This window comes from Phoenix dactylifera, chromosome 12 (assembly GCF_051530095.1).
Source record: "Phoenix dactylifera cultivar Ajwa chromosome 12, Ajwa_hap1_PhDact_Kaust_v1.1, whole genome shotgun sequence".
Classification (NCBI taxonomy): Eukaryota; Viridiplantae; Streptophyta; class Magnoliopsida; order Arecales; family Arecaceae; genus Phoenix; species Phoenix dactylifera.
This window is the reverse complement of record NC_143201.1, coordinates 23640399-23663067: the sequence shown is the minus strand read 5'-3', so window position 1 is coordinate 23663067 and position 22669 is coordinate 23640399. Positions and strand designations below refer to the sequence as shown.

Here is a 22669-nt window from a genome sequence, read left to right as displayed (position 1 = left end):
TGCCCATAAATAGAGGTTAGCAAAGAACTATTTATTAGCGCAAGAAAGCAATTGTAAATAAGATTATTTAAAGCTGTTAGGGGAAAAACCCTAAGTCATGTATCCACAGAGGCGCTCGGCCGAAGAGCGCCGACCGGAAAGCTGCTCGGCCAAAGGATGCCGACCAGGAAGGCGCTCGACTAGAGGGCGTCGACCAGAGCGCGCGCCAAGAGGTGCCCCACCCAAAGCTGCTCGGTTAGAAAGTGCCGACCAAAGACAGCGCCAAGGCGCTCTGCTAGAAGGTGCTCGCCTAAAGGGCGCCGACCAGGAGTACTTGAAGCAACCCCGCCACAGGGCGCCCCATTGGGCGACCAGCTCGGCTCGGCACTCTTGCCGAGCCAATGCCTTCACCAAATGTTCAACCTCCGCCTAAGTCCAAGGGACTGACAACTCCTACGGCTTGCGACCTGCCACTATCTCCAAGCCATCAAGGCATAAGATCTTCGCAGGTATTCGGCACGACCTGTCATTAATGCACGAGACTCTCTTAAGTCTCCGATGCACTCAGTCATTTAATGAACACGGCCCAAGACGATCTCCGGATCACTGAACCATCAGAGCGCATGGCTCTACCTGATCGCCGGTTCATTCGGTAATAAATGCACTTACCATCCACAGACCCCAGGCCCGCTACGGCCGGCGGTTCAACCACTCCAACAGGTCCGATCGACCGTGACAACTCCCTGATTCTGGTCTGATTCGGCCCTGTTCTCCACTATGCCATAAATGGGCCAAATCGTGCCCAATTATCACAGACAGGGACAAATCCCCCGGTTACCTCCCAGGTAACGTAATCCCCACCTATAAAAGGGAAGCTGGAAGAACCAAGGGGGGGGGGGGGACAAACAAAAAACGGAAACAGATCCCCGGGACTAAACCCGCCGGGAAGCATAGATACAATTAAGGACATCATCCTCTTCGTCTTCTTTATCCTATCCAAATATTCTTGCTGTCTTCTCCATATACTCTCTTCCCTGCTCTCTCCACATACTTGCCCCCTCTGACTTAGGCATCGGAGGGCCGGCGCCGGGGAGCCCGGCCACCGGTTTTTCTTGCAGGACTTGCACACCCCCCCGCAGCGGAGGACACAGCCGGCCGGCGCACCGCCGTCCGCCCCCTGTAGCAGCGGAGCTCCTCCTTCCCCGGCTTTGCGGCGGCCCCCGGGTCCAATTTCCAGCAACAAAAGCCACCCAAAAAGTGATGGAATCCCCACATAAAACAGGCCTGAATTGGGGTGCTGCCTAGAAGGCTCTCAAAACAAGGGAGGTTTCATGTTAAGATTTTTTTTTCTTTTTTACAAAAAAGCTTTTATCCAGGGTACAAGGTAAATCATTGAGGGTTGCAATGACCTAGGTTTCGATCGCGCCTTTACCTGATTTTGACCGGGCTTCCTCCCTCCTATTTCATACGCACACAAAGGGAGAGAGGAGGGAGGGGAAGAGATATATATATATATATATATATATATATATATATATATATATATATATATATATATAGAGAGAGAGAGAGAGAGAGAGAGAGAGAGAGGGAGGTGGGGGAGCGAGTACATGGCATGGTTAGTAATAAAAGGATTCCAAGGGATATGGGCAGAAGAGCTTATTGACTTCTAAGATATTTTCTCATGTTATTGGAGTTACTCTTTTGCAAACAGGTAGCGTAAAGTTTGACACTAAATGCCTGCCTTCCATGATGATTTAGAGGGAATCATTTATACGAAACAATCAGTAGGTTTCAAAGTCAACAACAAAGAGATCGTTGTTATTTCTACCAAGAAAAAAAGAGGAGATCACTCTTATGGCCTAAATCATATTAATAGGTAATGATGCAAAAGGTTTTTCTTTATGGTTTGAGACCATGGATATCAGAGAACTACCTCAGATCATTGTTATCTGTCAACAAGTATCTTGATGGTATACTTATGTCAATAATACATTGTTGGTCAAAATGATAACAGAATTGAGAATAAAAGTTAGCAACTTCTCTGTATAAAAGTTTAAAGCCAAGAAATCAAATTTTAAGCATAAATCTTTCATAATACAAAGGCTAGGATGTCTCAATTATCAGATCGATTCCCAAAATTATTTTGTGGGTCTTCCTCAATGTCCCCAATCACAGTACATTATAAGCAAATGATCAATCATCTGCTTCCAAAAACATTTGAAAAATTCCTTAGGAATCCTGCAAATTCAACTTGTTCTTCCCCCTAACTGATGATTTGAACTTCACGCAGGCTTGAATCTTACTAAGAGGTTCACTGCAATTGAGGCTCCTTTAGTTAAGTAAATCCTACCCAGACTGACATTGTGACGCTCCTTTAGTTAAGCATGCATTTTTTGAATAACAGATCATAGATCATGGTCAACGGACGATTCAGTTTCTCCAAAATGCATGGGGATTACTAGCAACAGAATTAACGGCAAAGCTGTAGAAAAGCAAAAAAGTAATTGCTAACATTTTGAGAAACTGTTGTTTACTTCTTGCTCTCTGTTTACCGCATGGCATTTTATAAACTTGTTGCTGGTAGTTAAATAAAGAGAGACCTTGATGTCCTTCAAGATTTGAATGAGTTACTAGCATCTGTGCTATGAGATATGATTCATCCATCCACTGATCATTTTTCAGAATTTTATTTGGACTAATCTAGCTTAAAATATCTCTGAGCAAAGGAACTATGCTATTTTCTGAACCCCATCGTCTTCAGAACAAATAAGTAAAACACAAACTTTGGAATTAACTAATTGAAGATGCTTACCAATTTGGAACAAAGTCATGAGAGAATTTCAAGAAATTTGCACTAAGAAAACTAATAGACAAGGGATCATAAACTAACCCCAGATGGTTGGGAGAGACTGTTAATTCTAGTTCGTATTCCAGACATACAAGGGAAAAAGATTCAATAAATTAGATGTTGTAGAAGAGCAGTGGATGGACAACTAGTACATAACAAGACCACATTGAGACCATTTGTAGGGCTCGTTCGGTATTTAAGTCACCATTTTGAAAAAAAACTCAGTGGTTAGAGGATACAAGGAACTCAAACTGTGTAATACTTATTAGAGAAAGCAGCACTCTTATATTTAATTATATATTCATGTTCATTATCTAATTCGATTATCATTTGCTACTCTGATAAGGCATAGTTTGTATCAACATTCAGTCTGATAGCATAATAAAGAAAAACTAACAGAAGATCCCTTATCATAGCAGTATGAAATCAATAATTGACCGCTACAGCAGGACAAAGGAGGAGAATCATCAGGTGCTAAATGCAACTTCAGAAGTTATGGTATGTCCAATTCTTGTGCAACACTATCAACAACTGATAACTGAGCTTCTTCTTTGGTGGTGTACAAATGCACAATTTACTATGTTTATATTAATTTTGCCATCTCTTCTTGGATAAAAGTAAAACTTTTTACTGCAAATGCCCTGGCATCTATTAAATTGCTGAGAACGAAAATAACACTCTTCCTTTTGCTATAGAAATTACTAAAATGCTGCATGATGAACTCTTATGTTACAGTTATGTACAAAAACATGCAAATTATTTGCAACACTTGTTTTGCATCATATATGTACTGCACCAGAAAAGTAGGGGAAAAATTAGAAATTACACAAGTGTACATTAGGTATTTATGTTTATCACAGTTCGATTGAAGAAGCTTAATTATGAAAACTTTATAATGTATAGTAGTAAATAGTTGTTAAAAAGTAAATTACCAATATATGATGGAATACGGATATGACATAATGCAAAAACTATATAAAACTTATGATTATCCATGTCAGACATCTGTAAAAGCACAATAGTGAGGCTACTCAATAAATTACGTCCATGGAAATAGGATCTACATATGGGTTATGTTGACTTGTAAAATGCATATGCTAAAGTGTTAAGATTCATATAAAATAATGAATAGCAAAGGCAGTGGCACAATAATTTTTGATAAAGGTATTCATGATGGAGTTGAGAGGGGTGATAAGGGGCAGATGCTATAATGTAGCAGGTCAACAATAAGGATGGTCCTAAAGTCTGTCATCACGAACAGGTGCTACAATTACTGATTATTGCTACTTAGGTGAAGAATCAACTATGTTGCTCGTCTGTAAACAAAAACAAGGAGAAATTCTTACGGAACAAACTTGGCATTTTTGATAAAAATATTTATATGGAGTTGAGAGTGGGGACAAGGGGCAGATGCTATATTGTGGCAGGCCAACAATCAGGGTGGTCCTAAAGCCTATCATCATAAACATATGCTATAAGTACTCTAGCAGATACTATACTTTGGCAGGCCCCTGATCAGGACCATCCTAAAGCCTGTCATCATAAACAGGTGCTAGAAGTACTGATTGTTGCTACTTAGGTGAAGAATCAACTCTCTAGCCCATTCATAACCAAAAACATTAAATTGTTGTGAGAAGATGAAAACAAGGAGAAATGCTCTATAAGTGTTATGAAAGAAACTTCTGCCAAATCATATTTATGAGCTTAGTTACTAGAAGCAGGTGCGGAAGCCAATTCAGGTGTGTGTTTGGGGAAAGGATCTCTTAATCTTTTTTTTATAATAATAAAGGGGTGCAGAAACAAGTTCCTATGGAGATTGCAAAGCAGGTGTGGCACCCTATGCAGAAGATTCCTGCTACCCAGGTTATGAGTGTAAACAGCAGATCTAACGAAAACAGATGAAGAATGCAACTGTTGTGGGCTGAATAATGAAAATTTATGCTTTGGTAATTGATGGCAAAAAGATGCTTCCAAAAGATTATTACAGTTCAGTTCTATTATGTTGAACAAACTCAAAGAAAGCAGTAGACATTCTCATCAAGTTTTGAGCATGGAGAATGATGTAAAGATGTGTTTCTGGTGTGCTGCATGATTGTTACATATTATGGAGGAGACATAATACAAATTCTATCGAAAGGAAAGCCCATATGCTAGGTTGAGAAGTGGTAACTGAGACAGTCAGAAATAAGCATAACTACAAGAAGCTAAATACAACTGCAATCAGTAATTGGTATCTTGTTGAGACAGCAAGGCCATGTCATGACTAAAGAGGGGCAATACACAATTAGAGGTACCTCAGACTTACATTAATGGGTTGAAGAGAGGATGGGAAGGCCTAGAGAAACACAGATCGAAGTTGAAAGAATTAAATTAATATATTCGAGTAGAGGAAGCAGCCATGCATCTTTATAAGAATCAATGCTGAGTAATAATTCATAAATCTATTACAAGATAAGAATTGGAAACCATAGTTATGTTGCAATAGTTTCATATTCAAGCAGGATTCTACAAGAGATAATGACCTTTCCGTGCTATTTTTCGTTTTCCTTGCTCAAAACAAATGCAATCACAGAGCCACTGAAGCAGTCAAAACAGTTTATACATTGGCCCAGAGGAAGCAAACTGTTCATGAACAGCTCAGCTTGGCCAGCTAATCGGCTCTGTTGAGCTTGTTCAACTAAATGAGCCAAGCTTAAACATCAACTAAAGCTCAACTCATAAAAGAGTGGAGCCTCAACACTTCAGGCTTGGAACCTTGAGCTTGGCTCAATAACAAGCTTGTCAGATTAACAAAAAAGGCAAGCTTGAACATAAATTATTTGGGCTCCTATAATCTTTCATACAATAAACTGCATCTGAACAGCTTAGTAATTGGCTTGTTTGTATCCCTATTTATAAGAATTTATACCAAAGCATGACCAACAGGTTCTGTAGAATTGGTAGTAATCATGTCATGTAGTGGGCTCATTGTGAATGGATTAACTGCAAAAACTGAGGAATTAATCATCAAACAATCTCACCACTGAAAAGTCCTGAAAGCTGGCCCCAGCATATAGAACACAAAAAAGCTCCAACTGCTTGTTTGCATGATTCGTGTCATGCTAGGTTTGTATTGTTAGGAAAATTGGGGTTAATTGATAGCCAGTCCTTTGTTAGACTGCTATTTTACAATCTATTTCTGTTGACTAAAATTTTGATTCCGGCCATTTAATTTCGATGGCCATTTACTGTTTAGTCCCAGGTGTTGTCCATGCTTAATCATAAAGGTATGCAAAACAGATATAACTGCATACAGAAACTGGTGTAAGTCTGTCAAAAATACAAGTGTCTATGCACAACATTGGCCCAACTTGGTGCAGGACTCAACACAAAATATGACATTAGGGCTAAACATAAAATGGTAGTCTGTCAAAAATACAAGTGTCCCTATGTCAGATGTTTGTCAGTCCCGAGTGGCAGGGAAGTAGATATGCTCGGCACAGCAATGAAGGAAGCAGGGTCGAAGACTTGGTGACGAGGCAAACATTCTGGCAATGGGCCACTATGATAGTGAAGGCTATCAAACCATTATGTGAAGTGCTTCGGGCCATGAATAGCGAAAGATATCTCCAGATGGGCTTTCTGTATCACATGATGGAGAGGACAAAGGCTCAAATCAACGAGGCAGATCTAGCCCATGCCTAGAACTACATTAACATCATTGAGCGGCGGTGGGACTACCAAATGGTAGAGACTTGCATTTAGCAGGTAAGCAAGAACATTGAAAATCAGACTGCTCCTGTACTAGTATCATTTTACTAAGACGATCTCCTCTATATGCAGCATACTACCTGAACCTCCGGTTCAGTACAATGTAGCTGGAATTGGTATGGATGACGAACTTTTGGCAGCTCTGCGTAATGTCATTTACAAGATTGAGTTTGACCCAGAAGTTGCGACCCTATGTCTAGAAAAGGTAACTTAACTTAATTGGTATATGTAAGTTAACTGTCATCTTCTATTATTAACATAGTACAACACGGTTTTTTTTCACAGATCAAATTATTTAGAGAGGGCAGCAACAGTTTTGGACAGCGGGCATCTGTCGTGAGTAAGATAACTATGAATCCAGGTATGTTACCCATTAGAAGGACATTCATCTTGCATTAGATGGTTACTAATATGATACTATCTTATATCAATTTTAAATCAACATTTTTGCAGCTGAATAGTGGAATCATTTTGGGCTGTCTGCAAAAAATTTTAAACGGCTAGCTATCCGGATCTTCTTCCAGACAGTCTTCTCGAGTGGCTGTGAGCGCGACTGGTCCACCTTCGCCCTCATCCACAACAAGCAGAGGAACAGTTTGATACAGAAGCGCCTCAACAATCTTGTATATATCTACTACAATCTGAGGTTGTGGCTAAAGTGCATTCACGAGGAAGTAGAGCTTAAGTATGCAGATCTGATCAATAGTTCTTTCGTTGATGATGACAATGATCCTATGATTGGATGTCTTGTGGGCCAGCAGGAGGAGCCAAAGCTTGACGAGCCAAGATTGCCTCCACGATCGATCAGCTTCGTAGCCACCAAGGCTAGGGTGGATGCAGGGCAATGGGCTGAGTGCAATATTCCACACATTTCTACAGCTGATCAGCCACAGCCATAGGGGAGCCAGTCACCATATAACTCCTTGTCTGAGACATCCTCTCAAAGACATGATTGAGAGATGCTCGAACGAGGCCACTACACTATCCGATCGACTCGGTTAGGAGGACGACATAGCCAGACAGATAGGGGCATAAAAGGTAAGAAGGCAACTATCCAGCAGACCAAAAAATAAAACAAAAGGCACCTGCAGCCCCAATGAAGAGAGTCTTGAAGGAGTCTTGGAGCAGCAACGATGACGGTTCTGGTGGTCATGGATCTGCTGGCACTGGAGGAAGTGAAGTCCCAGTTTATGAGACATAGCCGGAGGATGGTTGAAATACTCTGGTGAGTCCTAGTTTACGTATGCTACACAAGATAGGAACTACGGAGCACGATCTTGTAGAGCCCGCGATGTTGAGATTTCATATAGGAGACGGGCTCCTCGAGGTTGTTTAGGAGGACACGATATAACTGCAGATGACCTCGCATGTGGAGTAGGATCTATAGACGTATCAGGTTCAGAATTGTATATTGAATTTTATTATTCACAGCTACAGACAGCCTATGACCCATACAGATATGGATATGGATATGGTGTGTCTGAGGCATCTTCCGGTGGCTACTATCCTACAAAGCCCGGAGCATCTCACGGGACAAATTTGCTGCCGATATATTCGGATAAGCCCTTCCACAGCCGTATTATCAGCTAGAAAATACTTCTCAGCGCCAGAGCTTAATGAGAGATGCGAGAGTGCTTATAACCCGGCACACATTCCTTATAGAATGAACATACAAGACTACAACGCTGCTTTAATAGAGGGATGGATTGATGTGCCTCCTGATTATACTGATGATCCAAATATCTACGAGAAACATCGCCACTTGATCCGATTTTAGAGATCATTATATATAATTGTTGGACTTCAAAAGTATGTAATTGATTGTATCTGGATTTGAAGATATTTTTATGTTATTCATTTTATGATTTGTATCATTTTAAAGCAATAGGATGCATCATCTAGCTTAAAACGAAATCATAAAAATATCGAAAAACATAAAAAAATATCAAAAAATTTTAAATTAGACTTAAATTCATAAAAAAGGTTTCAAAAGAGAGAGAGCTCTCCAAAAAAAATTTAGGACATGCCGGTGCAGGAACCATCATGCCCAACCGGTTTGGTTCGGTATGAACCGGTACTGAACCGTACAAGGCGTCGACCCATTCAACACTCGATACCGGTTCAGCGATGCTTGCATCAAATAGTGAATACAATCCAATCCATTACTAGATTTATTTATAACCACACAGATTCTATCACTGACGAGGAGGTATACAGAGAGGAGATCTTGAGACCAGGTGTGATACAATTTGCTACTGACTGTATTGCACTCGGTAGCCTCCTTAAGAGGAAAGCAGGTTTGCAACAGATATTTGTTAGTGTCGAGTGGCAAGAGACAGATTTGCAAGGGCTGACACTGAGAGGAGCTATGTGGAGAACTTGGTGATGAGGCAGACGTCCTGACAACAGGATGAGAAGATAGTGAAGGCTATCAAGCAATTATACAAAGTGCTTTAGGCTGTTGGTAGCTAGAGGTACCCCAATAGGTTTTCTATATTATATAATGGAGAAGGCATAGAATCAGATCAAGAAGGTAGATCTGAAGCATGCCCAAGAGTACATCAACATCATTGAGCAGTAGTGGGACTACTAGATAGGTAGAGACTTGCATTTAGTATATAAGCAAGAATTTTAAAAATTTAACTGCTCTTGTACTTGTATAATTTTACTAATACAATTACGAACTCTATCTGCAGCTTGCTACCTAAATCCGAGGTTCCAGTATATTGTTTTTGGGATCGATATGGACGTAAAACTTCTGGCGGACCTACATAATAAGATATATAAGATAGAGCCAGATCTAGAAGTTACGCCCCATGTGTATAAAAGGTAAGTTAAGTGGCATGCGTAAGTTAACTTAGCTTGTGTCTTCAATCATTAACATATTATAACACATCTTTTTCATAGACAAATATTTAGGGAGGGCACTAGCAGCTTTGGAGTCTCGGCATCTGCCATAAGTAAGAAAAGTACAAATCCAGATATATTAGATATTAACGATAGCTATTACTTAACGTTAAATAGTTACTAATATGATACTATCTTATATGTAATTTTCTTTAATATTTTTGCAACTGCACTATGGATTTAATTTTGATTTGTCGGAGAGAAATCTTAACTAGCTAGCCATCCGAATCTTCTCCCGGACGGCTTCTTGAGTGGTACGTGCAACTGGTCCACCTTCGCCCTCATCCATAACAAGTAGAGGAATCGTCTGACACAGAGGTGCTTCAACGACCTCATATATGTTCACTACAATCAGAGATTAAGGTTGAAGTGCATTCAGAAGAAAGTGGAGCTGAAATATACGGATCCGATCCACAAAGTTTTTGTTCGGGATGAGCATGATCCTATAATCAGATGGTTTGTAGGCCAACAGTAAGAGCCAGAGCTTGATGAGTCGGGATCGCCTCCACAACCGGCCATTTTCATAGCAAGCGAGGCTAGAGTGGATGTAGAGCAATAGGCAGATCGGAACATTCCACAAATGCTTCTAGCCATGGTATGCTAAACCAGCCAGTATTGGCTGGTTTAGCTCATACTGGACTAGTCTAGTCTCTGACTGGTTCGGTACAGCCGTGGAAAACGGTTCCGGCCGGAACTGAACAGTACGGAGCCCATACGGATCGGTACAAGAGCGAACCCGACGAAACTGGACCGATTTCATCCGATTCGGCCGATGCGAACCGGCACCCACAGAGTGGCATTAAAGCCACTCTATGCCCCCGCGCCCATAGCGCGCACGAGGCAGTGCGAAAAAGCTTCCTCCCGCGGAAAAAAGCGCCCAACGTGCGGTTACTCACGCCCGCGCGGGTGCGCTGGGCAGCTCATCTGCACGGGGAGTGCGATGTCCCGTGCAAGATATTTAATGCCACATAGTGGCATTTAATGTCACTTTGGTATTTAACGTGGGGCGCGCGCGTCGCCCCCCGCACGCAGAGAAATTGCTTTTCGGTTCGGTACCATGTAAACCAATCTGAACCGGTACCTTACCGGTCCGATAGGCGACCGGTGTGCCTACCAGTATCAGTACGGCATACCTTGCTTCCAGCTGACTCATTGTCCAAAACATCCTCCCAAAGATATGACCAAGAGTTGTTTAGACGAGGCCACCATGCTACCTAGTCGACTTAGTCAGAAGGGTGACATCCATTCTTCCAGCATAATTAGGAAGAGAGGATCACGAAGGAAAAGCAGGCAGCTACTCAGCACAGCCTAAAAGAAAAAGGAAAGACAATTGTAGCCCTGATGGAGAGAGTAGAGGAAAAGTCAGTTCACTTAGATTTAGAGATCAAGAAGAGCAGTGATGATAGTTTTGATGATTATGGATCTGGTGGTCAGAAAGAGAGTGGAGTATATGAGACTATCATTTATAAGACATGTAAGGTGGTTTTCCATTTATTGGTGAGTCCCAGTTTACGCTTGCCATATAAAATAGGGACCACGATGCACGAGCTGGTAAAACCTGCGAGGATACGATTGCATATAAGTCTTTTCAAGGTCATTCGGAGGATACGATGCAGCTACAGATGACCTCGCTGTGAAATAGGATCCATAGACGTATTAGGTTCTAAGTCGTATGCTAGATTCTATTACCTCCAGCCATAGGCAGCCTATGACTCATAAGGATATGGATATGGTGCGTTTAAGGCATCATCTTCTAATGGCCCCTCCATAGCCATATCATCAACCAAAGAATACCTCTTAGAGCCAAAGCTTCAGGGAGAAATTCGAGATCGATTATAACCCAGAGCGCATTTCTAATGGGATGAGTATACAAAACTACAATACCGTTTGGTTAGAGGAGTGGTTTGATGTGCCTGTTGATTATGTTAAGGATCTGGATATCTACGAAAGACATTGTCACTTGACGAGATTCTAGTTGTCGGTATGCATGTTGTACTTTAAAATACATGTAATTGATTATATCATTTTATGTTTTGTATCTCACTAATTGATTTTAGGATATTTCATATTACTTCTCCTAGCATGCAAAGCCACGATTGTTGTTTCTTTTTACATCTTAAATTTGGCCTGATGTTAACACAAAAGGTTGGGGGTAGCAAATCCAGTGATAGATTTGTCAGATTTTGTCTCTCCAAGGTAGCATTATTTTAGAGCAATGCCATGATGACATAGAAAAATCACTCCAAACATCAAAAAGCATTATTTAGGGTGTACCGGGATGATAGAAACATAAAAAAAATAATCAAATTACACTTAAAATCTTTCAAAAAACCAAAAAAAAAATTACTTTTCATTAAATCTTGGAAAAATTTAAAAAAATATTATGCCGGTTTGGAACTGGCATGCCATAGTGTACCGTGTATCAGTACGGTACTGGTTCGAACCGGCACCCCACAGCGTACCGTGTATTGGTATGATACCGATTATTGTATTAAACCGGTTGTCGAACAGTATGGGTTCTAGTACTAGTTCAGCTAACCTTGGCAGGGTGCTTTTTTTTCTTTCTTTTTTTCATCTTGAGCAAAGGTGGGGATCCCAATATTTCATTGAAGAGATGAATTGATGAAACAAAAGGAAGCACCGGCAAAACAGTGACTCAAGCCACTAAAACATAAAAAAACCAGCAGAAATACCCACCCAAGTGCATCACCATAATTAAGGTGTAATTGCAGGTTGCAATGTTTCATACATGAAATGTAGCTCACTATCTAAGCTTCCTAACTTTCAATTATTCATGGTACGCGCTCAAAATTGGGACCCGCCCAAAAAGGTTCAGACCTAGTATGGTAAGAGATGTAAAGCATTGGCAGAACAAATAGGATTTAGAGCATTTGAGATAGATTCAGCTTATAATTAACATAGATATTAAGGCATATTTTACTTTAATGACTAGGCCTTAGTTGTTCTAGCAATTCTAATTATTCAAGTACACCAAGGTACACCATACCATATCATACCGATATGTGGTATGAGAGGCGTACTAACATGATACACCAAACCGGCCTCCGTACTAAATGTATAGACGCAGTAATAGGGTGGGACCGATATAGGGCCCAATACCGAGATGGCTACCTTGAAGCACCCCATTTTCATCTAACCAAGATGAGCCTACTAACCGATTCCAGTGGCTGACCGGACCCTCTCAAGCTTTTGACTTCTCTCTCTACATCCTTGTTTCAGTCTAATATACTTCTTTGTTACTCATAAAAGACAAAAAGTTAGGATGATGGTCAACAATGTTCTGCTCTGGTGGTATTCCAATATCAGCTGTACATTTTAGCAACAAATATTTTAATAAACTACTCAAAAAAAAAAGAATGTGGTGCAAATGGCTTCCATTGTAGGTTCTTTCAAAATTTCCAGATCAATATTATTATTCTATTCCTGAAAAGATCCTCAGGATAATTCATGGACAGGAAGAATCAGTCAGCTGGTCGAGATACTAGATCATGCCAGGCCTTTTATCTACAAAAGATTGGAACATACAGATGTAAAAGTTAGTACTAACTGTAAACAGGTCACCAAATCCTAGATAATGATGCAAGGTAGCATAATGTAAAAGCAAGCATATGACTTCCCTTGAATACCTTGATCCTCCCAGTTACTTGTTCTGAACCTCTGAATGAGTCTCTGATTTTCATTCAATCTCTAGGCTCTAATGATGCAGTTCCCTGAATTCAGCACAACTGCAGTGTCAAAAGTGCCTACAAGAGTGCTACCCAAACAAGCAGTAACAGCTAAATTTGACATGGGAATTGCATGGTAACAGAGAGGACATGACTGTATATAATGCAAAAGGGTATTGGAAATGTCAGTTGACTTAGGGAAAAAAGTCAACAACTAGGATATACCTGGGAAATTGCTTAGCTCAGATGCTTGATTGTCGTTTACTAAAGAATTTTAGGTCAGGGATCCATGAACTGCAGGAATTCTGTTCACATCTAAGTTGGACACGCAACTGCTAAGCCTTGAGCTCAAATGCTCAAGGGCACGTTTTTAGCTGCTTGTCAACTTCCATGTTCACCAAGTAACACAGTTCTGCAACTTTCATTAACAAAATCATTGTGGACTCTCTTACACAGGCCTTCTCTACAAGCAGATGTCTACATTTCACTCGTTTGATTGAAGAGAGCCTTTGTAGCGGCTGGGTGTTCCATCAGCCGCTCCTTATCTGCCCCTCTCAACTCAACCATCAATCCAGTTCCATCATTTCGGTTGGTGTCCTTTGCCTCTTTCTCATTCACAAAAGTATTTGTTTTACTCAATCAACTCATTCCAACAATAGTGGATCATCATAGCAATTGCATTTTAATAGCAAAAAACAAAATAACAATAAAAGAAATAATATAAATTAGTGTGATACATGCATTACATCAGTCATAATATGAAAAGAATAGATAAGAAAGTGCAAAGATTTCCTCATAGATCATAAAACAATATCTTCTCCAAGACAGGAACTCCTGCCAGATAATATTAATTATGTCAACATATCATGCATGTTAACATATACAGGGAAGTTGTCAGAACTTGGGAGAAACATGTTCTTCTGGTAATATAAAAGATGAGCAATAGATTCTTAGATCTTTTATAACCAATAGATCAGGAGTTCTGTGATCTCAATTTTTTAGATTTTTCTACAGCCTAGAGATAGGATACGTATGCATTATGCATTTTAGGCCTTTTAGTTACCTAGAATAGATCCAAATTGCCAGCTTTTTGTACATGTAACAATAGCCACCCTTGATTCAAAAAATTTCAATAAATGAGATAAGATAACAATGATATGTGAATGTTGAACTTTCTCAAGTCTCAACCTTCTGAATGTTTGAAAAGTATGTACTAGTGAAAAATCAAAAAGCAGCCTGTGATGAAAGCTATAAAATATAACATTTAGCTGCTATATGTTGAGGCAGGCAAGAGAAGATTTAAGAGTCCTATTTGTTTAGACATTAGCATATAGAGACATCATAAGTACAATCCAGACCTAGCTAGCATTCAATATGAATATAGAAATTTGAAAGCACAGGTTTGAAGAACCTACTACCGAGAGTCATCAGCCAGGAGCAAGAAGCCTTTGTGGGGGGGAGGAGCATCTCAGATAATATTTTGCTAGTCCAGGAGATGATGGTGGATTTACAGTGAGCCTCGAGGAGACGATGTTTGATGGCTGTGAAGCTGGATATGGAGCGCGCTTATGATCGGATCCGGTGGGATTTTCTTCGGCGAGCGCTTGAGAGCTTCGGATTTCATCAACTTTGGATTGATTGGGTTCTAGGATGCGTGCAGGGGCCTAGCTTTTCCAATTTGGACAACGGCACGCCGTCGCCCTTCTTTCGAGCTACTATGGGGCTTCGCCAGGGATGTCCTCTGTCTCCGTATATATTTATCATTTGCTCTGATGTACTTTTCCGTGCTTTGCATGCAGCCTGTGGGAACCGGGAGTTGGCATCCTACTGTCCAGCCCCAGCGTCCGGCCCATTTCTCACTTGCTTTTCGCAGACGATTGCCTCCTACTTGCTAGGGCGAGAGCAACGGATGCGAGAGCCCTACAGGGGGTGTTGACAAAGTATTGCGCGATGTCCGGGCAGAGAGTCAACCTCCAAAAGTCAGCCATATACTTCAGTCCGAGCATGGAGCGGAGGGTGCGACGGGAGGTCAGGGCGATTCTGGGGATGCAAGAACAGGTGGGGCCCCTGGTCTATCTTGGGATTCCCCTCACAGGGAGGAGGTTGTGGGTGGAGTGTTCTACCCTAGTGGACATGGTGCGGAGCAGGCTAGAGGGATGGAGGGCATCATCACTTTCCATGATGGGTAGATTGACGCTGATTAGGTCAGTTCTGTGCTCCATGCCAATCTATCTGATGGCACGCACTGTTGTGCCAAAGACGGTGTTGCTGGGGATTGAGCGGCTTATACGGAGCTTCCTTTAGGGCTCCTTGGGGGGGCCATGGGGTACCTGGTGGCCTGAGAGCGTGTATGTCAGCCACTGCATGAGGGTGGTTTGAGGGTGCCATCACTGGTGGAGAAGCGTGAGGCACTCCTGGAACGGCGGGCAGTGCAGTTCGTATTGGAGCCGCATGGATTTTGGAGTCAGATCATGACGACTAGATATGGCCGAGCAGGGTTTGGGGGGCAGGCGAGGGGTGGCCGGAGGTTCTTTATGTGGCGAGAGATTGGGGGATACTTACCTTTGGCCCTGGCGCACTCCATGTGGCTAATCAGCGACGGACAGAGCATTGATGTGATGGACCCGTGGGTGGGCACTTTCATTGAGACAGTGGCCGACGATGGTCAGTGGTGAGGGGGAGATAGGGCTTCGGGTGTGTGACCTTCTCAGGCCAAGGGCGGCGGAGTGGGATGGCGATAGACTGGGCCAGTTGTTTGGAGAGCATTTGGAGCACTACTTGTAGAGCTAGAGTCGGAATCGGCGATATTTCTCAGATTCTTCAGCAGGAGTCAGAGCCGGGCTTAGACTGTCACTGGGTGTGGGGGTTTGGGCTACATCAGAGGATTGCTCCTTTCCTCTGGAAGGTGGCCTGAGAGCGCGCCTGCTGACTTGCTCAGAGTTGAGCAGACGAGGAGTGAGCATCTCTCCCCTATGTCTGGATTGTGGGGTGGACGAGTCGGTGGATCATATGTTATTCCAGTGTATGTGGGCGAGGGATGCTTAGAGCCTGCCAGGGATCCCGGAAGATGCTTGGAGTCGAAGGGATTGTTTTCTCGAGGAGGTTCGGCGATGGTCTGGTATCCCCTAGATGCGTCCCGTGGCTATTAGGGCAACTTGTACAGCTTATCAAGTATGACTAGCCAGGAACATCCGGATATTTGGTAAGTCCAGTCCGTCCTCGCATTTCGTCATAGAGCGAGCTCGTGCACAGGCAGCAGAGATCATCCATGTTGATCTAGACCATAGACTGTTGATAGCTCAGGATATCTGGAGCCCCCACATTGCTTCAGCAGTTCCTCATAGGGTATTCTTTACCCGGGAGCCCCCACCTCCGAGTTTTCTCAAGGTCAATTTTGACAGCTTAGTATCGGATGGAGGTAGGAGGAGAGGGGTTGGCTTCGTCATCAGGAGCCCGAGCTCCAGAGTGGTAGCAACGGAGGGCTGTCAGATTTTTGATACCTCGGCTCCTGGCGCAGAGCTGCAGGCGGCCTGGATAAGTATGTGTTACGTACGACGGGTGCTTCAGGCAACTTCAGTACTACTGAAGGGTGATCAGCTGGGTCCAACAGGGTCCAAGCAGTGACGGAGGAGTTCATCTCCTACTCCGCGATATTTGGACGAAGGTGAGAGTGTTGCATTTTAGGCTATGCATGTATATCGTGAAGCTAATGGGGCGGCCGACTGGATGGCCACATTTGTAGCGAGCCACTCAGGAGGCACCCTATGGACTGAGGGTGAGATGCCCAGAGTACTTCGGGACCTTTTATTTTCTGATTCCATTGGGTGTATTCGTACCCGTGATGTATGAAATGCTTGTTTCAGCAAAAAAAAAAAAGGTTTGAATGGTAATAATGCATGAAAACTTCAAACAACCAAAAAAAAGCTGCATGCCACTATGATGCTCCTGGTGCCTATAAGGAGTACTCATAGAGCCAGTTGAGGTAGGATCCTAGGTAAACAAGGAAACCATCTCTAGGAAGGAACTGAAGTCTACCAATATACAAGTCATAAAATAATAAAGAAGACCTTATTGAAAAAGGATATTTTGCTAATTAAGGAAAACCACCTTGTAAATAGAAGTTCAACAATAATCCATTTCATGCATATAACTTCCCTACAACTTACTCGCACATAAGGAGTAAAAGCCAGCTACGGCAATTGGCATGGGCCAGCACACTTGGACTGATCTAATCAAGAAGAGAAGGAAACAATTCCTTCAAGTCATTTAATTTGGACCTCTCAAAGAAAATACTAATGAAATAATGGAGTGGCTAGACTAGGGACTACCAAACCATCCCGACCGAGCAATTCGAGGTATATCAAACCTACCAGCTGGTAACTGGGATGATTCGGTCGATCGATCCGGTCTCAAATCAAAGGCTTCATTTAACTAAAAAGCGGATCACCTTGCGTCTCTCCTCAATCGCGATCTCTTCCGAATTCTCTCCCCTCTCTCTCCCTCCAAATCCATCTCTTCCCTCTCCCCTCTCTCCTTCTCTCTCAATCTTTCTCTCGTTTCTTCCCTCTCTCCTGATCCACCATACCGACTATGATCATGTTGATGTCGATGCGACGACAACTACGGCTAAGATTAGTTAGGGTTCCGCATTAGTGCAAGAACACTGCAGCCACCGCCTCCTCTTTTAGCTATGATGAAGATCCTCCGCTGCCGCCTCCACCATCTTGTCTCCGCTGCCTTCGGCCCCTATCCTCCTCTATATTGGCACCTCCATAAGGCTGGGTGAATCCCCTCTCTCTCCCCTCCTCCCTCTCTCTAATTTCAATGTGTATCAGATCGGTATGGTATGCACCGATATCGTACCGAACTATTCTCCGACCAGCACGTCCTCCAATACCACTTCAGTGAACCTTGGGCCAGACTCCTTTTGATTTCATTAATTGAATAATAAAACTGATTACAACTTGTCTTATTTATATTAGTGAGGTCCAAGTTCCCAAATTTGATTCAAATTCCTTTTCTACTTAAAAGAGGTTAGAATTTTTCTAAATTAGTTAAGGAATTTGTGCTAAGTTGAAAGCCATCCTAGAGATATCTCTAGATTCTTACATTAAATTTGCCGTTTGCTACATCGCCTAATTCCTCCAAGATTGGAAGATGCACCATCAAAATCTTACCTGAAGAGGATGCTTTTACTTTGATCGGCCCACTTCAAGGCTTAAAACATCATAGCACCCCAACATTAGTAGGGTGCAATGAACCCTTAAGGTTTCCACATCCATGTAAAACTCAAAAAAGTTACCCAATTTCAAAAAAAAGATCATTATAAAAAGGATGTCGTATGGGGAAGTTATGGCAGATCTTACTCCCAAACTTTATCCAAACCTAGCCGAAGTGATCAAACTGGTCCACAATGGATCCAATGATCCTCCTAGGTCATGGACCAATATGTGGCACATCTATGTGCCAATGCATGGGGTTCAATGCATGCCAAGCATTTGAATAGCACAATATGTGCTGTGTCGGAACCAAATCAACACTATACCAATGCATGACACTTAAGAATTAAAACCAAACATCCATCGCTACTAGAATGGGGAACTCTTTGATAGAATTTTTGGTTCCACACTAGAATCTTCACTTAAATGAAGTCACCTAGCCTCTTATGAAATGCTTATCAAAACTAAACGTAGTTGGAGAAAAGTCTCTTACACCTTTAGAACTCCTTTCTAATTCATATAGTACTGAATTACAATAAGGAAAATAAATGAAACAATTAAAAACAACTTTTCTAAGCCTAATAGCTTGACTAAAGACCTTTCCTAATAGAGAAAACTATGAAAAAATAAAACAAAAAGTTGTTAAAATTCATTTCTAATTCAAAGTAGCCAAGGAAAGGCAAAGTCATAACTACGTACAATCCTGTCGACAAATTTCAACAAAGTAGCCTTTCACTAAGATGACCATATGCCCCTCATTTAAGTTCTGATTAACATGATTCAAGATTGCATTGGCAAGTTGTTTTGATGCTAAATACGATAGAAGTATTTTGATTTTATAATTCAGCTAGCTTTAGTAAGCATTCTTTTGGATTATGGTGTATGAAGTTGATCTTTGAAAGGCTAGCATTGGAAAGTTGTTTTGATGCTTAATACGATAGAAGTACTTTGATTTTATAATTCAGCTAGCTTTAGTAAGCATTCTTTTGGATTATGGTGTATGAAGTTGATCTTTGAAAGGCAGCTAATCTATGGTATATTTTTCTCAACTAAAACAGCAATACGTCAACATTGGTGAGCTAAGGGTCTAACAAGTGATGCCTGACAACTTTGGTAACTGATAGATTCAATGTGGTCTCAAAGCCATTATGAAACCAATGTTGTTGTGGACCTCTTTTTGGACTCTAAAGCCCTCTTTGGTTCTAGCTTCATCTCTAGCATGGATTAGTAGCATGTAGAGGACCCTTCACTCACATCAAACTCCCTGGCTTTAAAATTTGTCTTTTGATGAATTATTGTGGAATAAGATTTGAGAGCTAGCCTTAGCGCAATAAAAAGATTCCTCCATTATGACCTAGATATCACAAATTCGAAACATGGAAACAACCTCTCCCCACGCAACAGTAAGGTTGCGCAAATCAAACCATCCCCAGACCCTAGTGTTGGGAATCTTGTGTACTAGGGAACCCTTTTAGGATATGATGGTCTTTCAACATGCTTGTGTCAAACACTTCACTATCATCAGCTTTCATGTGTTCCATCGCTTTCTTGTCCTTTTCCCATGATACTTTTGGATCTAAGCCTTCTCTATCACAAGCTTTCAGCATAATTTCATTAATATATGGATTTTGTTTTGATTCTGGGGTAGTTTTATACACTTTGATAGGAAGAAGATTTTGATGTAAATCATCACTCAACTACGGAGTCATGCCATCCGCTCATATGGATTATTATTCACGTTGCCTCCACTGCTACCCAAGGATTGCCGAACCGGTATCAGGTGCTGTACCGATCGGCGCCCGGTCCGGTTCGGATCGGACCGAATCGATATCGAACTGGTCGTCAAAAATGCTGCAGCGCGCGCTATGGCAAATCTAACTGGATTCGGTGCCAACCAATTGGTTCGCACCGAGTTCTGGCTGAACTGGACGGAACCGGTCCAGTCCCGTCCGGTTCGCTTTTGTACGAGGCCAGAACCATTTTATATGTCCGAACCGACCCGGTTATAGACCGGGTCGACTCAGTTCGGCCCGGTTCGGCATTCCTTACTGTGATCTTTATTCTTTTTGGGATAGTTTTATACCCTTCGATAGAAAGATTTCGATGTAAATCATCACTCAACTACGGAGTCGGCTTCTTGCCATCCTCTCTTATGGATTGTTATCCATGTTGCCTCCACCCTCACCCTTATTCTTATGAATCGATACTATAGTGTTCTTCCTCCAATCATCAGGTATTTTCCTAGTGTTTAAAATTTTATTAAACAAATCTCCATAGAGATTTCATTAGGCCCATCTACTTTTCCTATTTTCATCTTTTCCATAGCCTTCTTTATCTCAAATACTCTAATTTTATTATATGTATAGTTAATATTTCTAACCTCAATGGAACTAGTAAGGCATCATAAATCGTCTACTTGTCTTTCATTGAATAGCTTGTCAAAATAGTTTCTCCATCTTTCTTTGATCTCATCTTTCTCAACTAAAACTTCTTGATGTTCATCTTTGATGTATTTAACTTAAGTCAAGTCTCTAGTTTTCTTTTCTCCTAGTCTTGCAATCATATAGATATTTTCTCCCTTTCCTTAGTTTCTCACTTGTGAAATAACTCTCCATACGTCTTGAATATAGTCAGTGAAACCTGTTGCCGGAGCCGGAGATTAAGGAAAGAGAGTGCAAGCGGGGGAGGGAGGGAGTGGGAGAGGGTAGAAGGCCGGCGGAGGGTGGTGGACGCTGGAGGGCCGACGGAGGCCGCGAGAGCGAGGCTGTAGCCGGTTTCCTCTCCCTCCCTCTATCCCCCTTCTCTCTCTCTTTTCCTCTCTCCCATGGTCTGCGGAGGGTGGTAGAACCGTTCGATTTGAGCTTCGTACCGGTGCGAACTGGCTCGGTTCGCACCGGCATGAGTTCGAACCGGTGCGAACCGAGCACGGATCGCACCGGTTCGTTGCTGAAAATTAGTGCTAGAAGTGCCACAGCGCTGGCCAGAGGGGGTCGAAACCAGGCACCGGTACGGTATCGGTTCGGCTCGGTTCGGCACCGGTACCGTACCGTTATCGAAGCCGACCGGTACGTCGGTACGATCGGTACCGCGAACCTTACTGTGACAACTTCATGAATGTTCTCAAGCTCTTGTGTTAGACATAGTACAGAATTTAAGTTTGCTAGCAACGTTCACTGTTTTGGTACCAAACTCCGTACCGGTATCATTCTATTACAGTATCGGTACATAGTACGGTACGAGACGATGAGGCATATTGAGTGTCAGAATGATACGAGATTGCGTACATAGTGCGGAGAAGTCGTGTTCGGGCCGGTTCAGCGCATACCGTACCGGTACCAACCCCAACTGGTATGATTCGGCTGTGTACCAGTGCGGACTGGCCCGGTTCGCACCGGCCCAAACATGACTTCTTCGCACGGTCGTACGCAGGGCAGCGCGCCCTGCGTGGGCCATTTAATGCCACTATGTGGCATTTAACGCGTCCGTGCGTGGACGCGCACGAACGCGTTGTTTTTTCGCGCTGCTTTATTTTTTTCGCATTCGCGCGCAGACGCCCGAGCAGGAATCGCACGCCTAGCTCGCGCACACGCGCGATTCTTCGCGTAGGAAACCGCGCTTGCAGCTGGTTTCCTAGCAAGGAATCATGTCCACGCGGGGCAGCGCACCCGCGCAGCCCGTATGGGCCATTTAATGCCACAGAGTGGCATTTAACGCGTCCGCACACGAACGCGAGTGGACGCGTTTTTTTGCGTTCGCGCGTGAACGCGTGTAGTTTTTTTCGCATCCGCACGCCGTGTCCGCGCGCGCGTCTCCAGTTCGATATTGGACCGATACCGAACCGATACCATAACAGTACTAGTGCCTACCGGTACGTCGGTACCGTTGCTCCGGCGAACCTTGATACCAGTGCAGTATGGTATGCGCGGTATGGCAAATCTTAATGTGGTACAGCAAATCTTGATTGCTAGCTTTTGTTGCTTGTAATACTTTGATCCTTATGCAAATAAAAAAGCAAAATCTTACTTGTATACAAGGTAGTCACAAGGATCTTTCTTGTTTTCTAATTCATAAGCATGTTAAATGGATGAAGCTGCTAAAATGTAGCACCTTTTAAAAAATATAGATCGTTGAATTTAAGAAGTGGATGCATGTGTTTGTGAAGACAGTTCTTGATTGAAATCTACATTCCTGTCTGTAATGAAGCTGACCTTTTAGTTATTTCTGAAAAGGATTGTAGATATCTAATTACTTGATTCAACACATCATGTTTACAGAGT

At 42.4% G+C, this 22669-nt stretch overlaps 1 protein-coding gene and 2 long non-coding RNA genes across 34 annotated transcripts in view; 2 read left to right on the top strand and 1 right to left on the bottom strand.

Moving 5' to 3' along the window:
• LOC103701881 (MADS-box transcription factor 23-like) overlaps positions 1-22669 on the top strand; it is a 46050-nt gene that overhangs the window by 9123 nt on the left and 14258 nt on the right. For 5 of the 8 annotated variants that reach the window (XM_039130176.3, XM_088709188.2, XM_039130175.3 and 2 more), the window contains exons 3-4: positions 3250-3328; positions 13630-13761. In XM_039130176.3, coding sequence (XP_038986104.3) covers positions 3250-3328; positions 13630-13761 — 211 coding nt within the window. The remainder of the gene's footprint in view (positions 1-3249; positions 3329-13629; positions 13762-22669) is intronic. The other 3 variants (XM_088709189.2, XM_089926450.1, XM_089926449.1) reach the window with 1 other exon arrangement.
• Positions 2035-22669, bottom strand: part of LOC120111921 (uncharacterized) — a 72975-nt gene continuing 52340 nt past the window's right edge. For 16 of the 25 annotated variants that reach the window (XR_016397970.1, XR_016397960.1, XR_016397969.1 and 13 more), the window contains one exon: positions 2035-22669. This exon is cut by the window's right edge. This is a non-coding gene — a long non-coding RNA (uncharacterized LOC120111921). The other 9 variants (XR_016397967.1, XR_016397972.1, XR_016397974.1 and 6 more) reach the window with 5 other exon arrangements.
• Positions 6433-10807, top strand: LOC149751565 (uncharacterized). The gene is made up of 4 exons (XR_016397950.1): positions 6433-6556; positions 6653-6785; positions 6866-6941; positions 7034-10807. It is a non-coding gene; the product is annotated as an uncharacterized LOC149751565 (long non-coding RNA).